Source organism: Camarhynchus parvulus, chromosome 15, assembly GCF_901933205.1.
Source record: "Camarhynchus parvulus chromosome 15, STF_HiC, whole genome shotgun sequence".
Classification (NCBI taxonomy): Eukaryota; Metazoa; Chordata; class Aves; order Passeriformes; family Thraupidae; genus Camarhynchus; species Camarhynchus parvulus.
In genome coordinates this window covers 4,606,496-4,622,354 of record NC_044585.1, presented here as the reverse complement: position 1 = coordinate 4,622,354, position 15,859 = coordinate 4,606,496, and the positions used below count along the sequence as shown (strand labels likewise).

The 15,859-nt window shown below is 47.6% G+C and overlaps 1 protein-coding gene across 6 annotated transcripts in view; it reads left to right on the top strand.

Annotated features, from left to right (window-relative positions):
- The window catches only part of TBX5 (T-box transcription factor 5), a 136,029-nt gene that overhangs the window by 110,739 nt on the left and 9,431 nt on the right, over positions 1–15,859 (top strand). For all 6 annotated transcript variants that reach the window (XM_030959250.1, XM_030959249.1, XM_030959248.1 and 3 more), the window contains exons 7-8: positions 4,911–5,002; positions 14,838–15,064. In XM_030959250.1, coding sequence (XP_030815110.1) covers positions 4,911–5,002; positions 14,838–15,064 — 319 coding nt within the window. The remainder of the gene's footprint in view (positions 1–4,910; positions 5,003–14,837; positions 15,065–15,859) is intronic.

Below are 15,859 nucleotides of genomic sequence, written 5' to 3'. Positions count from 1 at the left end.
AAAGACCCAGTGCTAAAGTCATGCTGGTGAGTCAGCTGGTGCTCCACTCAGGGAGTTCTGGAGAGCTGCCTGTCCCCTCTGAGCATGTGGCTTCTTGTCACTGTCCTTGAGGGCTGGAGGTGGGCAGGTCCTTGGGTGTGTTTTCTCCTCCTCAGAGCTCCATTTTCCCTGTCTCAGGTTGCAGGTGGCCACCTCCACCCCTTCAGCAGAGGCCACCACTGTGGTGGCCTGGCTGGCATCTCATGGCATTCCCCTGCGCAGTCCCCAGGCTCTCCCTGCCCTGCCTGGGCTCATGGTCCCTGCGTTTCTCCATCTGGCTGCCAAGAGGGGACAGCCCCTCTCCTTACCCAGGGCAGACTCTTCTCCAAAGAGGGGTCCCCCAAGTGCTGGGAGAGACAGAGATCCCTGGGGCTAAGCAAGGTGACACTAAGTAGCTCCTCTTCATCACCAGCCCTGGTGGCTTCTGTGCAGCCCTGGGGCACCTGAGGATGGCAGGGAGCTGCTGCTCTCTCCCTGACCCTCTCTGGGGCTCCTCATGATCCTTACTGCTGTTCCAGGCCTTGCTGGGACAGTGCTTCCTTCCAGGGGTCTCATGCCCTTCACAACTCTGGCTGAACCAGCCTTGTCTCCTTCTGTCCCCAGTCCTGTCCCTGCTCCCTGCCAGCCCTGGGATGGGGTGCTCAGCCAGCCCTGAGCCCCTGGACCCTTTTGGTCCTCAAAGCAGCCCCTCTCCTCAAGCTTGGCCAAGGCTCCCTCTGGATCTGGCATCCATCCTGCCTGCAGATTCACCTCCTAACCCCAGAACTCTGTGCCAGGTCTCTGTTCCCATCCTTGGTCCCCGTGTCCCAGTTCAGGCAGCAGGCTCCTCAGTGAGCCCCTGTGTCTCACCCCAGCACCTCCCATTTCCTTCACTGCTTTGGGTTCAGCATCTTCTCCCCTCTGCCAGCAACTCCCCCCTCCTGGGGCTCTGAGTGCCAGCTCCCCATCCAGCTCCTCTGCCTGGCCCAGGTGTCCCTGGGCTCAGCAGCCACCTTGTCTGCAGCTGTTTCTCTCCTTCCCACTCCTCCTCCATCCTGCCTTGGTCCCCACCTGGGCCATGTGAGAGCCTGGCAGAGAAGTCTCTGTGCTCTGCAGCTCCTGTGGCTCCCAGCACTGCCAGCTCCAGCCCTGGCACAGCTGCTCCAGGTCCCTCTGTGCCACCCTGAGCAGGACCATGGGCACCTGCAGGCCAGGGAGAACTGGATCCCACGGAGAGGGGAGCTCCATGAGTGCTCTGCACCTCTCAAGGGTGATCACCTGCACCTTCTCATCACTAAATGGTGATTTTTTCCCCCCTCCAATCAGTTTTAAGTTCTCCAAGTAGACCTGAGTGAGAACTCAGAAATTCAGGATCCACATTCCTTGCAGAACATTCCTTTTCTAGAATGCCCAACCTTTCTTAGTTTCAGGAGAGCCCAAAAAGATCAGGGTGAAGTGTTTTCCCTTAGCTTAAGTGCTTAAAAAAAAGAAGTTGCAAGCAAAATACGTAAATAAAATAAAGCCCAGAGCACCTGGTGTGGAGTACATCCCCCCTGACAAAGTTTTAACTTAGTTCCAACTTCTAAAGTGAGAAACAATTGAGGAAAAATATTAAGTTCTTGATAAAAAATACTACAAAATGGTAGTTTTGATTTTGGCCATAATGCTATTCATGAGCCCTTAGGCACAAATCCCATATAAATGCATGTCTGTGGAAAAGAAAAAGAAGTAAAGCATCTTTCCTCAACCTAACTCCATGCAATGCTAGATTTTGTCGTGCTGGAGCTAAGGATGCTATTGGGAAGGTCTCAGCAGAGGAGCTTTGTGGCCAATTAGCCCAGAGAAAGGAGTGCAGGGGAGCAGCCCAGGGATTCCTTTGGGATTCCCAATTCCACTGGGAACTGTCACTTCCCATTAAAGTGAAGGTGAAGCCATAGGTCAGACAAGCCCTGAAAAGTGGAAATCTGGGAGGCTTCACCCTGCAAAGCTCTGGTCTCCAAGGGTCTGTGGCAGCTTCAGAACCAGTGAAACTTTGCTGTCAGTAACAAATACACAAACAAAGCCCTTCAGTTTTATTGAACCTGTGCTGTACAATTCTGCCCTGGGCACTCTGTCTTAATGACCTCGCAGGACGTTGTATTTTGTTTTATTTTTCATGAGGTAATTGTCATTTGACTTTCTGACAGCTTTTCTCCCCCCCTGCCCCCCCGTGAGTTATAGTCAATTAAACTCAGTTTTGCTGTGGCAAAGCTGATCCAGAAGAAGGTTATTTCCACCCTTGAGTTTGCTTTTCCACCTCTGGAATAGTTTGGAAGTCAGGCAAAAAAAGTGGCCAAATGAAATATCTTCCACAGGTTGTTTGCTAAAGCAGGGATTCACCAGCTTTTTCTCTGTTTTTTAGTTTGTTGTGTACGGTTTTGTTAAATCTGGCTTGGGCTCTCCTGGCTTTGTGGTGGCTGATGCCATGAGGTGTCACATGGGGAAACTTTGTTCTGGGAGTCCAATCCACCTGAAACACACCAAAGGTCTGAGAATTAATTCTAAACCTGTAGTCCCTGGGTTTTAGATGCCTTCAATCCAGCAGATCCTTAATTTTAAGCAGGCTGAAGTTGGCTGTGATTCTCTTGGGGCTTTTGGCCACCAGCATCAACACCTTTCCTTGTAAGTGTGTTCCTGGTGTGGGTTAGGGAATTTCTCTTCTCCTAAACCACCAGATTTGCAATATTGAGGTCCCATTTTGATATTTTGGCTGCTATTTTGTGGGTCATTAAAAGCTTGAAGAATCAAACGGGGCATTCAACTGAGGGGCTTAAACGAGGGGCTGGAGCACTGCTGGCTCCTCCTCCAGTGACCAGAGTGCACTGGGGACCTGTGAAGGCACTGCCACCCACCCCAGAGCCCTCTGGCAGTCCCGATGTCCCTCCCTTGATTCCAGCAGGGAGCTGAGGCTCCCAGTGCAGGCGCCTTGGTTAAAATGCCTTCGGTCAGGTTGGGATGAATCCGGCCCTTTGTGCCTTTGTGTGCTGGTGCCAATCCTGTAAATCCTCACTCACTGAAGGACTTCACTTATGTGAGCAAATATTGCCATTGGGGTCGGCAAGGGAGGACAACTCCTACATTTACAGGGCTTCAGGAACATTCAAAATGTTGAATAATGCCTATTATTCATTCTAGAAGAGTCACCACCTTCAAACCGATAGGCAGTTGCTTTGCAAAATACACAGCTGGTTGTGTAATAATTCAGGGCTTTTAATTACAAAATGCACCTCTGTTTTATTGCTAGAGAATGGCTCAACTGGCAAATTGACCCCAAAAGATTGTTTGTTTACCCTTCTCTTTGAAATCTGGAATGAGGGACAAAAAAAAAAAAAAGTGCCAAAAGTGCCAAGGGCTTGTTTATGTGCTGAAGTATGGTCCTGATTTAATGGGAATGCCTGTGGAGATAAGTGTAAGTGTGGTGGGGGGCTCTGGGAGGAGTTGGGGCTGAATGAGGCAAAAAATGGCAAATAAACAAGTGGTCCTTGGAAAAAAATATGCAAAAAGACAAGAAAAGAGCAAAATAATCTGGTTGTGCATACACCTGGCGAGGTTTGCTATTGACACTGGGCAAGCCAGATTTTCCTCTCCGGATTTTGGCAGGGAGGTGGGCCTGGTTGTTTGTGCTTGACTCTGTGAGCATGAACCTCTCTCTGTTCTCCCTCCCTTGATCCTGAGCTCTTTCCTTCCCCTTGGCCAGCTCTCAATGGGAAGGAAGGATGGGGTTTCCATAAAACGTGGTGAGAGTGTGAAGCTCTCCAGTGCAAAATGGGGTTGTCTTTCCTCCTGGGCAAGGGTCTCTCCTGAGTCCTTGCTGAGAGCTCAGACTGCCAGGCAGGCATGGAGAAAAGAGGGAAAAAAAGGGAAATTTCCCCTCTTCTGCCCAAATTTTGGGGCTTTGCAGCAATATCACACCTGGTCCAGGCTCAGTCCTCTTCTGCCAAGGCACCAAAGCATTTGCATCAGATTTGGCATGGCAGAGGGAGTTTTTACAAAATCCACAAGGCAGCTGAGGGTGTTGCTGGTCCACAATGAATATTGGCTTAAATGACAAGCCCTGCTAACCAAAACCCTCAGGAAAAGTAGTGCAGGAGGGATTGAACCTCTTGGAGCAGTACAGTCCTTGGGTAAGGGCATGGTCTGTCTAGAAGCTGCTTTAAATGTTAAATTTAGATGTTTTAAGAGGACCAAAGTTGAGACTGAGGGGATTAATCTGGCTAAACTTTAGACTCTCAGTTAGAGCAAACTGGAAGTGATGGGGAGACAAAAATTCCTCCTGGGTTGATGGTCACAGGTGAAGTTGCCCTCAAAGTAATTTAGGCAATGAGTCTATGCAGTGCTCCCAGCTGTGGGGCAGGACAGCAGATGCAGAGCACCTGGAGCACATTCAGCTGGTCTGAAACATCCAAAGGGTGAGATTCACTGGGCTGGGAGAGAGGGTGTAGGGTCTGAGAGGGGAGGTTTTGGTCTTGCCTGTGCATTGATGAGAAAATACTTGTTGGGATTTGTTCAGACCCAACTTCCATCCCTGGTCCTCTGAGCAGTGAAGCCCTTTCTGTCCCAATAGCCAAATGAAACTCTCAGAAAGCAGATTTTCTCCAGAGAAAAATGTGTGTGAGCAGTCCCACATGTTAGTTATGGGACAAGGCTGGGAGAAGCAAGAGGCTGTTGACAGGAGATATTTTTCCTGTGGAACATTCCAGGGAAAGGCCCATCTGGAGTGGTCAGTGCCTGAGCTGAGGGATGACTGGAGTTCCTGCAAGCTGTACTTTCCCTCCCATCCCACCTGCCTTGTGTTTAATAACCACTGTCCCCTCTGTCCCTGGCATGACCCTGCTGTGTTTCCTCCCTTTCAGATCACCCAGCTGAAGATTGAGAACAACCCCTTTGCCAAAGGCTTCCGTGGCAGTGACGACATGGAGCTCCACAGGATGTCCAGGATGCAGAGGTAACGTGTGCCACCCTCATGGGGACCCTCCCAGGGTCACCAGAGCCACCTGGGCTTTGCTTGGCACATCCTTGACCCAGGACATGGTGTCACTCCCTGCCTTGGCATCTGCTTGGGTGTTCTACATCAGGTTGCTGAAATATTCCCAGGACATGGGGCCAAAATCCTGGACCTTCTGCTCCCAGGGGAATTCCTTAAGTGCTGGGTGGCAGAGGCAGGAGCTCACCTGTAGGATGCTGTCTTGGCCACGGGGACTTTGCATTTCTTTCAGACACATCCCCATCCAGAACAACCTTTAGTTCTGTACTAAACTCTCCTCTCTGAGGCTGCACGTGGACTTAGACCCATTAAAAACTTGGAGTAGCTCTGGCCACCAGAGAGTTCCTTTCTCCCAGGTGACAGTGCTTTCAAGACAAAGCTCCCAGCCTTGTTTTGGGAGTAGGGTTTTTAAGCCTACTCCAGCTGCCTCTGGAGGTGGTGGTGGAGAGTCCTGTGCTCTGCTGTTGCTGGCTTTGGAGGGGCTTTGGCAGGAGGGGAGTGTTTGCCTGCTCGGTTCTGGATGTGCAGAGCAGGAGCAGAGGTGTGGTGGTTTCAGGTTGAAGAAGGAAATGTTAGAAAATATTGGGATCTCCAGGGCCAGGTGGCTGAGGAGGCCTTTTAGAATCTCGGGTCTGGCTGCAAGTACTTAAGCTGAAAAGCAAGCCTAAATCTTGTTTGAAAATCCTGTTTAATGTCCTTTTCTAAATGTCAGGCCCTGCTGGTAATTAACTTCGTGCTTTTCCCTTCACTTGGAACTTTCTCCATGTGTCAAGCTGCTTCCTGGTGCAAACGTTTTGCAGGAATGGTGCCATACCCACGATCCTAACTAAGACAGATGGAGATTCTCAATAGAGCATTTTCCAGGAGGGGAGGAGCCACTCAGATCCTTTATTCTCTGGCTGCTGCTGGAGGGACCTGCTTTGGGACCTTCTGATGGGAGGGTTTTTCCCACTGCCCACCCAGGAGCCAGCTGTAGGTGGTCACTTCTGCTTGTTGTAGTTGATGATGTGAGCGTGGCTCTCCATAGCCAGGAAAATTGTGCTGTCAGGCACCAAATAATTCCTGCAATCCTGAAAACACACCTGGAACGCACCCAAACTGGGCAAACGTCCTCCTGTGTACAAACATGTTCATACTCAGCCCCAGAAAAGCCAAGATAGATGTATAAAAAAGGTATAGGCAGAACTTAATCTGCTGCATCGAAATCCTCTCCGTGGGCTCCTGAATGTGCCCTGTGTTCCCTGCCTGCCCTTTCCAACAGATCCTGGCAGGATCTGTCAATATTTATTTATTTATGGTGGCACTACCCCTTGAAATAGCTCCCCCCACCCCGTGCCAGTCTCCCAGCTTCTACTGGAACTTGAGTGATGATGTGTTCTCCTCCCTGCCAATATTCTTTTTGCTGCCAAACCACCCTTTCATTACAGCCACTGGAAAGATTTGAAGGTTTGGATTCAAGGGGGGGGTTTTTTGGAGCAGGAGGGAGGAGGTGGAACAGGGAGGACTCTTAGGAAGGGCTCAGTGCCATATGAAGAGCATGGCATCAAGCCACGCTGAGCCCGTGCTAAAAATTGATTGGCATTTTTATGCAGGGGCTGCGGTCGCTGATGCAGGGAACAGAAACACTTGGAATATATAAATACACCCACTCAGGCCTGGCAGGGCTGGAAGGGTTAAAATCCTTGCCTTTACTGGATCATTTCTGATGTTCATTTTAATAACTTAGCAGAGGAACGGCTGTGTGCCTTTACAAAGGTGGCATTTTTTTTTAAGGGAGGGCAGGATAAGATGATTATAGTAAAATAAAGACCCATTCAAGCTTGCAAATATGTGCCCACCTTTGTGGGTTTTTTATGTAGATATATGAATATATTCAAAATTATATATGAAAATATATAAAACCATATATAAAATCAGTTATATATATAAATAAATTGTAGCTATAAAAAATAGGTTGTGTCTATGAGATAAAGAACCATTCAGGATTGAGAATGTTGCAGAACTATGCCCTGCCTTTTGTGGGTTTATATAGATTTAACATATAAATATATATTAAAATGTAATTAAATTAATATGTTACATATTTTAATATATAAATGTATGTTTATGACATTGTTTCCCAGTGATGGACCAGTCAGTCTATCCTGGATTTAGGGGAATTATGCCCATTTATGCCCTTGAAGAATATGGTGGGATGCATGTCTAGTGCTGTTCCTTCATTATAAAAAAGTATCTGGAAACCCCCACATTTTTATAACAGTTCAGAGCCTTTTGTACCAGAAACTGCTGACCTGACATTCACCATGGCTTTGGGTCCATCCCTCTCCATGGCTTTCTCCTTTCCAGGGCCTCCCATATTGGTTTTTTCCTCTTATTTCCCAGAAAGATGGCAATAAGTCTGTCCAGGTAGAACTTCACTCAGGAGTGGTATGAAGACTTTCAGCAGCAGAGGATTGCACTAAAAAAGAGGAGCCACGAGCTCCACAGAGATCCAAATTCCGGTGAATGTTCATTTTCCTCCCACTGCCTTTCTTTCCTGAAGCACAAGAGGTGCCTTCAGCAGCCTCCTTGGTAGGATGGACCCTCTGGGAAGAGGAGGTTTTTCAAAGCTTTCAATTTTCTGAGCATGAAATTGAGTTTTTTATTTTATTGATTATGGAAAAACACCCCAAAACATTAAAAAGGAAGGAAAATGCATAGAGGGATGTGAGTTTTACTGCATGCGTGGGTCTGGAGCACTGTGAAGGAGCAATTCTGGTCAACCCTGTAACCAATTCTTGCTGCTCATCTCCAGCTCCCATTGTCTGTGGTGGTTCTTATGGGGGCTGAGGAGCTTCTGGTAGTCTGGTTATTTTGTAATTTAAATAATTTTGTAAATTAATGCAGTTCAACCCTTGAAAGTTCTGTTGGGAAGGTTTTAAGGGGGATGATGATGCCATGAAATGGTGGCTCCCTGGATGGGTACTCTGAGCCCTTGAAAAGTGACAAAAAAATCCAGAATGCTGCACATGACAGGGAGGAGTGACAGCACAGTCTGACATTGTGGCTGTGTTTTCTCTGTCAGGGATCACGAGCCAGTTTGCTGCCTTTGGCATTGATCCACAGCAATCTTCTTGGCTCCAAAGGAATTATTCCAGAGATTCCCATGTGTCATAGAGAGCAGAAACAGGGCCAGGCACTGAGGACACAAAATCAGCTCCATGAGTCAGAGCCAGTGTGACAGAGATGACAGTGCATTTTGGGGTGCCAGCAGAAGAAATGGATGAGCTCTGGTGCTCCCTGGCTTTCCAACATCCTGTTGGACTGGTGGGCACCAGGCTGACTCGAGCATATCAGTCTTGGTCTGCTGCAAACCACCTCATTCTTCTTGTGTCCTCTCGCTGCATCTTTAATCCACTTCCATTTCCCAGGTTCTGTCACTGAACTCTCCCAGGGGTCACCCTCTGTCTGAAATGTTTTCAGTGTGAGATTTGGCATTATAACTTCTGCTGGGGAGGGGATGCTTTCCTCCAGCACACATCCCCCAGGAAATATTCCTGGTCCTGGTTGAAGTGTGTTCTGCAGAATTTGACAGAATTCAGATGAAATGCAAAGGGAAGCTGGGCAGACCTGCCTTATTCACAGCTTTTTTGAAGTGAGAAAGCCACTCAAGAAACGCAGGGTAGCTGCAGTTTCTGTCACTGACCTTCCTCTGGGGATCTCAGCAGCAGGGTTTGATCAGCAGCAGCTCAGCCCAGCATGAAGGGGTGAGGTGCTGCCTCTGGCCCACATCCATTCTCCAGCTCCTCTTGTGTTCCTCTTACTCCAGCATCTTTCTTTGGAGAAATTTATCTTTTTATTTCTGCTAATGAAAGCTCTTGGTCTCTACCTGGTTCTTTCCATTGCTGGTTCTTGGGTTGGTTGCAGAGATGGCTTTGGGCTGCACTGCTCAGAGGAGTTGCTAACAGACCACAGGATCACCATGGAATGGTTTGGGTTGAAGGGACCTTAAAGATCATCTCATCCCACCCCCTGCCATGGTCAGGGACACCTTCCACATCCTAGGTGGCTCCAAGCCCTGCCCAGCCTGGCTTTGGACACTTCCAGGGGCACCCGCCGCTTCTCTGGGCACCCTGTGCCAGGGCCTGCCCACCCTCACAGGGGTGGATTTTTTTCAAATATCCCATCTAAACCTATTCTGTCAATGTGAAGCCATTTCCCCTTTTCCTGTCACTCCAGGCCTTTGTAAACAGTCTCTCTCCAGCTCTCTTTAGGTCACCCTGGAACCTTCTCTTTTCCAGAGACATTTTGCAATCTCAGCTCTTCCAGCAGAGCTGCTCCATCCCTCTGACCATCCTGGTGCCTCCTGGATTTGCCCCAGCAGCTCCAGGTCCTCCCTGTGCTGGGCTCAGGGCTGGGGCAGCTCTGAATGGGGCAGAGCCCTCCCTTGCCCTTCTGCCCCTGATGCTGGGGAGGCAGCCCAGGACATGGGAGGTTTCTGGGCTCTGGGGCACATCCAGCTCTCCCCCACCAGCACCCCCAATCCCTTCTTCCCAGGGCTGCTCCATCATTTCATCCCCAGCCTGGATTGACCCCAGGACTGGCCCAGCACAGCGCCAGCACTTGGCCTTGTTCAGCTGCCTGAGATTCCCATCCCAGCCCAGGGATCTTGGAGCCCCTCAGGTCCTGGCAGGAAGGTCAGGACATTTGCTGTGTTGGAGGAGAATGGGGCACTGAACAGACTCTTATATTCCTCAGTGGATATTTTGATTTGTGCTGCTGCACACCCAGTCTCGGGTGTTACTCTCTGTGGGGCTGCTCCACAGTCCCCACACAGAGAGGGGTTGTGTTTAATCAGAGGCTGAGACTGCAGGAAGTCCTCCGTAATTCCTCTCCTACCATTTCCTTTCCTGCTCTAGTTCATCCCCTTCCAGACAGCCTCTTGAGAGTGGTTCAATTTTATTTCAATATGCTGGAAATCAGCTGAAATGAATGCACACTGACAACTGGGTTTGGTTTGATTTTTTTTTTCCCTGGGAGATGATCTGTTTATTCCAGGCACTTTTTTCCCCACTTCTTCCTTTTGCTGTGTCTGTTATGGCTGACTTCCACTTCTTCCCTCCTCTTGAGCCTCAGCAGGAAGGACCACAATTGGTGGCCTGGGAGCTATAAACCCCAAAGCCATTGAGTTGTGTTTGCACATCTGGAATTGGGGGTTGATTCTGTGCTGGGTAGAGGGGACAGCACTGATGGGGTGACAAATATTTGTCCTTTATTGGGACTGCCCAAGGAGGAGTTAAAATCTCCTGGAAATTTGGAAAGAGTGGAGAGGAATCCCAGTGTTCATCCTTGGGTCAGGTTTTACACTAAGATTTGATATTGTGAACAAGATTTAGAAAGTTCAGGGATTTCCAAGGCTGCTGTAAAAACATGGAAAGGAAATCCTTTCCCATGTCATGCTTCACCTTGACCTCCAACACATCCTTGGGATCTGATATTTAATAAGTCTTTGGAAGCCTTGTTGCCATGAGCTACAGCAGCTCTGGAAAGCCTTGAGGTATCCAATGTTTTGTTGCAGAAATATCAGGACCATCTTCTAAAATAACTTATTTAGGGCCAGTAGGGATTGGATGCTTCAATGCAGGATCTTCCTGATTCTAAACTGTGGATTTTTGAAGAGATTTTAAACCAGTTTTTTTTCTGGCAGCTTCATTTACTATGCCTTGGCTGGTACATCAGGAAACTTCAGGTCTGCACACAAAAATATATGGAAAACTTTTATGCTCTTAGAGTGTAGTAATAAGCAAGAAAGTGAATTGGATGTTGTTCTGTGCAGGTCTGTATTTATAATTTTTCCACTTATAAGTAATTTATAGTGGCCAACAAGTTTTCTGATTCCGAGATTGCAAAATCATCTTGAATTCATTCCTTTGCATTCTTTGTGGGCTGTGAGTTGGTGGCAGAGGTGATCTTACAAAACTCTTGGGTCTGCCGTGGTGAGAACATCACTTGGCCAGGGAAAGTGGAAGTTGTCATGAGAGAAAATGAGAGTGAGTTTCTAATTGCAGCTGGCAGAGGTGGGATTTGAGATTTGGGATTGCAGGAGGGATTCACTTGTCAGGCCTGATCTGTGGGGTGGGAGTTCTCTGAGGAATTTGAAGTGTGGGTGCTGCTGGGAAGTTCTGCAGAGCTGCTGTCCAGCCCTGTGGATTTAGGAAACCTCTGGCCAGGTGGAGGCAAGAACAGAGTCCAGACTTCACCACAAATATCTATGAACCTCATCCATGATTTATTTTCCCAAATTTTAACAAAAATCAAAATATTACACAGCATCTTGTGCTGCTTCTCCCTGTCCCCTTCTGCTATTTTAATATAGTAACTAAATATTCATTATTAGCTTCCACCAGACTTTAAATAGACCAGGGACAGGTTTTTCCTCATAAATTCTTTTCCCAATGAACTTAAAAAAAAAACTTCTTTTAGTTATGCAATTTTTATGTAAAAATGAAAGTAGTCTATTAACACCCCATGTAAAACTAATGTTCTGGACCAGAAGCATCAACAACATCATCCTTGCTATGTGGCCAATATCCTACATTGCTTAAGTCAAGCTTTAATACATTTTTCCCCCTCTTCTTACCTTGCTATGGTTTTTTTTTTGGACAGCAAAATTTCTGGATATGACAAATTTTTCATTCTATTAAACTATAGCTCAGGATGACAATCACTACTTTAGGAATAGTGACTTTAAGGAAAAAAAAAGATCCATTTCAGTTTGTCCTTCAGTCTTTAAAAATTATAGGTGTGCACTCTACATGTTGAGTGGGCTCAGGAAAAAATAGAAATATTTTGAGATGGTTGTTGCTTTAGAAGATACAAAAGATTTACTTCAGCTCAGCTCCTGTAAGGAGGAATATGCAGAATTACAGAGATAGTGGCCTTTGTGCTTTGAAAAACATCAAAGTGAAAGCAAAATAATATTTTGGATATTTAGTGAGAAAACACTTTCCTTCATCTCCCTTCTGCAGTAGCTGAATTTTTGGCAAAAATAGCACCCAACATGTTTTGACTGAAATGGAAATATTTCAGTCTGGAGAGAAGTTATTGCGATACCTCCCGGGAATTGCTGTTTGGAAACTTGCTGACTCCAACCTGTTCCCTCTCCTGAGTGACTCCCAGCTCCTGCTGTATCCCCCAGAGCACCACAGCCCTCTCTTCTGGCCATGGAGATCCTCCTGTTCCCTGGGAAATTCTGGAAGGAATCTGGAACCCAACACCCCTGTACTCTGGCACTTGGGGTTCAAGTATTGCCGTTGCAGACAAACAGCTCCTGCTTGGCCTGAAAGGAGCTGAGCTTCCCTTTGGCCACCAGGAGGAATTCTTCACTGGAAGGGTGGTCAGGCCTTGGAATGGGCTGCCCATGGAAGTGGTGGAGTGTCCACCACTTGGATGTGGCACTCAGTGCTCTGGTTTAATTGGCAATGTGTTGATCAGAGGTTGGACTTGACCTTGGAGGTCTCTTCTACCTTCATGATTCTAGGAAAACAGTTTTTCATCAAGAAATAAAAGCCGTAATCAGGTTGTTCACTTTTTCCTGCTCTCAGCTCTCTATTGGTTTGGGTGAGAAGTATCCGGGGTGGGGATGGATCCCCAGTGTTTGTGTGGGGCTTGGAACAGCAAGAGCCTGACCTTTATGGGGTCCCACTGAGAATTTATGGCCAGAAACCCCCATGGAGATCACGTTCTGAAGAGACATCCTTTTAAAAGGGTCATGGAATCACTGAGGAAAACACCTCCAGGATTTCATCCAGATTTACCCGTTTTGGCCAAATCTACCAGTGAAAGATGTTCCTAAGTGTCACATGCCCTGGCACCATCCCATGAGATGTCCCTCTTTCTCCTATGAGCTCTCATGTTCCTACTGGGAAACAACATGAGGCTCTGTCATTTTTTGGGAATTGGATGTTGGTTGTGTGGGGCTAAGAGAGATGAACCCAGCAAATCCATGCAGCCTCTCCTCTGGAAGGAGAGCTAAGGGCACATCCAGGAGTCACCTCCTTGCAGGTGATCTCCTTGGAAGGGAAACAAGGTGGGGATGCAGCTTAGGGGTGTTCTGTTGGTACAGTTTTCATTGAGGATCATGATGTGAAGGTGGAACCGGCAGCTCAAAACTATCACCAGGGAGGGCTGGGAGATCCCTTAGAACCTAGAAGATTTGAGGGTAATCCCTGAGGTTTGATGGCCACAGCTCTTGACCTTCCCCAGAAGCCACCAAAGCTGTGCTCCAGCTAAATCTCCTGGTGGAATTAAGTGCTGGGTGTCCACAGGCAGGTCCTCTGAATCCTACCACATATCCTGGCATCCACTGCTGCCCTGACTATCCAAGGGATAAATCTCTACTTCCTCCCAATCCATCTGTCTTTTCTTCCTCGTGCACAGCCTGGATTCTATTTCTGAGCAAATGCTGCTTCCAGGGGATGAAACCCCACCTTTGGAGCAGGCTGTCCTTGGCAAGCCCCCAGTTCCTGGGCTTGGGAAAGCTTTCATGGCCCAACCAGAGCCACATTTCTTTGGGTTTGAGCTCCTGGGTGAATTTCCCTTCCATTCCAGCTCGGTTGCTGATGTTTCTGGCAGCCAGCACAGCAGTGGTTTGGATGAAAGCTCCCTGCTGGCCTAGGTTTATATGATTGCTATTGTTAAATTTTGTAAATAAGTCCTGAGTTCTACGGTGATAGATCCTCCCTGAGGGATGTCACTGCAGGTTCAGGGCTCTTCCTCTGCATGGAAGTGGCCAGGTGAGCCTGTGGATGGCATTTAAGGAGCTCCAGCACAATGATTTTGGACAGGTGAGGGGGTACCTCAAAGCCAGCTTGGTCCAATGGTTGCAGACTCAGAGGAAAAAACTTGTGTTGGAATCAGCACTTTGTGACTGGTCTGAGCCTGGTGACACTTTGGGGTGCTGTACTACCTGATCTTTATGGATTTTAGCAAGCCTTTAGGTTCAGGAGGAGATTTTTACCTCACCTGAAGTGCCTGAGACCCCGTATTCAGCTTCAGCTCTCCTTGCAGAGAAGTAATCATCTTTGGGGTTGTCACATTGCCAATGTGTTTGGAGAAACATCTCCAAAAAACACCAGAGGGTCTTTGAGGAGAGGGGATTTCCAGCCTGTGTTGGCAAAGCATCCTGACTTCAAACCAGATCTGGGGGCAAGAGAACAATCCAGGCTTTCCCTCCCATCCTGGCTCTGCTGAGGCTCTGGTGTGCATCAAATCTCAGTGATTTATTTATTTCTCTTTTCTGAGCTTGGTCTGTGGTGCAGGGATCCCCCATCCAGGGCAAGCAGGCTGACAGACTCCAGGCAAAAGGAATGGGGACAACTACTATAAGGGGAAAAAAAGTAGACCTAAATATTTAATTAATTTCCAAGTCATCTTGGCAGAAATGCTGGTTGTATTTACATGCATGTGCATATTGCAAATACATTACAAACAGTATGTGGCTTATAAATGCTACAATATGTAAATAGAAACCATGTTTATTTTGCTGAAACTGCATTTATGTATTTTATGTGTGTGTATAAAATAGTGGTGGTGGAAAAGGCATGAATTTAAGGGGACTAAAAGGAAAGGGAATAACAAGTTCTGCATGGATAAAATGTGACAGGGCTGCAGCCTCCAGGGAGGGATATCTGCATTTCCCTGGAAGCCAAAACAAACTCCATGACACTAATGTGCTGCCTTCATTTATTAATCCTCTGATCTATTTATTAATTGATTACTTTGCTGACTTGTTTCTCTTCTGTTTCTTTGCTTGTAGTAAAGAGTACCCGGTTGTTCCCAGGAGCACAGTGAGACAAAAAGTGTCCTCAAACCACAGCCCCTTCAGTGGTGAGACCAGGGTCCTTTCTGCCTCCTCCAACCTGGGCTCCCAGTACCAGTGTGAGAACGGGGTGTCCAGCACCTCCCAGGACCTGCTGCCTCCTGCCAACCCCTACCCCATCTCCCAGGAGCACGGCCAGATCTACCACTGCACCAAGAGAAAAGGTCAGAGCTTGCCTGCTCCCTGCTTCGTGTTTTCCCCCTCCCAACGTGACTGTCAGCATTGTTTCCTGATGTTTCCCCTTGGACAGCTCCAAGGATAACTGCTTTTGTGGGTAGAAAAACATCAAAGTGAAAGAAAGAGAGTATTTTAGATATTCAGTGAGAAAATACTTTCCTTTGTCTCCCTCCTCCAATAGTCGCTATTTTGGCAAAAATAGCACGCAACAAATGATGCTGGAGGATGAGCAAGGCATGAGGGTTGTGGGCTGGGAAACTCTAAAATCCCATTTCTGCTGGGTTGGGAATGAGTTGTTTGGAGGGCTGGCAGTGCCTTTCACCCACCATGAATCCACATTTGGAAAGATAGCTGGTGCTGGAGATAAAGATGACTTATCTGCAGCCCCTCAGACAGGGTTAATCTCCAAGTGGAGATACCTTGACAGTTTGTATTTTGCCCAGCTTTCAACTCAGGGCTGTCTCACAGTTGGGAGACAATTTTCTGTCTGCAGAAATGCTCAGGCTAATGAAGGGTGCCTGGGACTGAAAGCCATGATATCCATGGTCCTTCCCTTCTGCTTTGACAGAGCTTCAGGGATCAAACTGTGAGGGCTTTCCAATGACTGCTTAGCTCATCCTGGTGTGAACAGCCCCCTGATAGTGCTGGGATAATTGTTCTGGGCAGGCATGAGGGGTCTGTGGTCTCTGCCCTCCTCTCCCAGAGCAGTGGGAATGCTTCAATGCAGCACCACTTGTAGGACTGAGATAGCAAGAACTTTAGATCAGTTTTACTTGGAAACA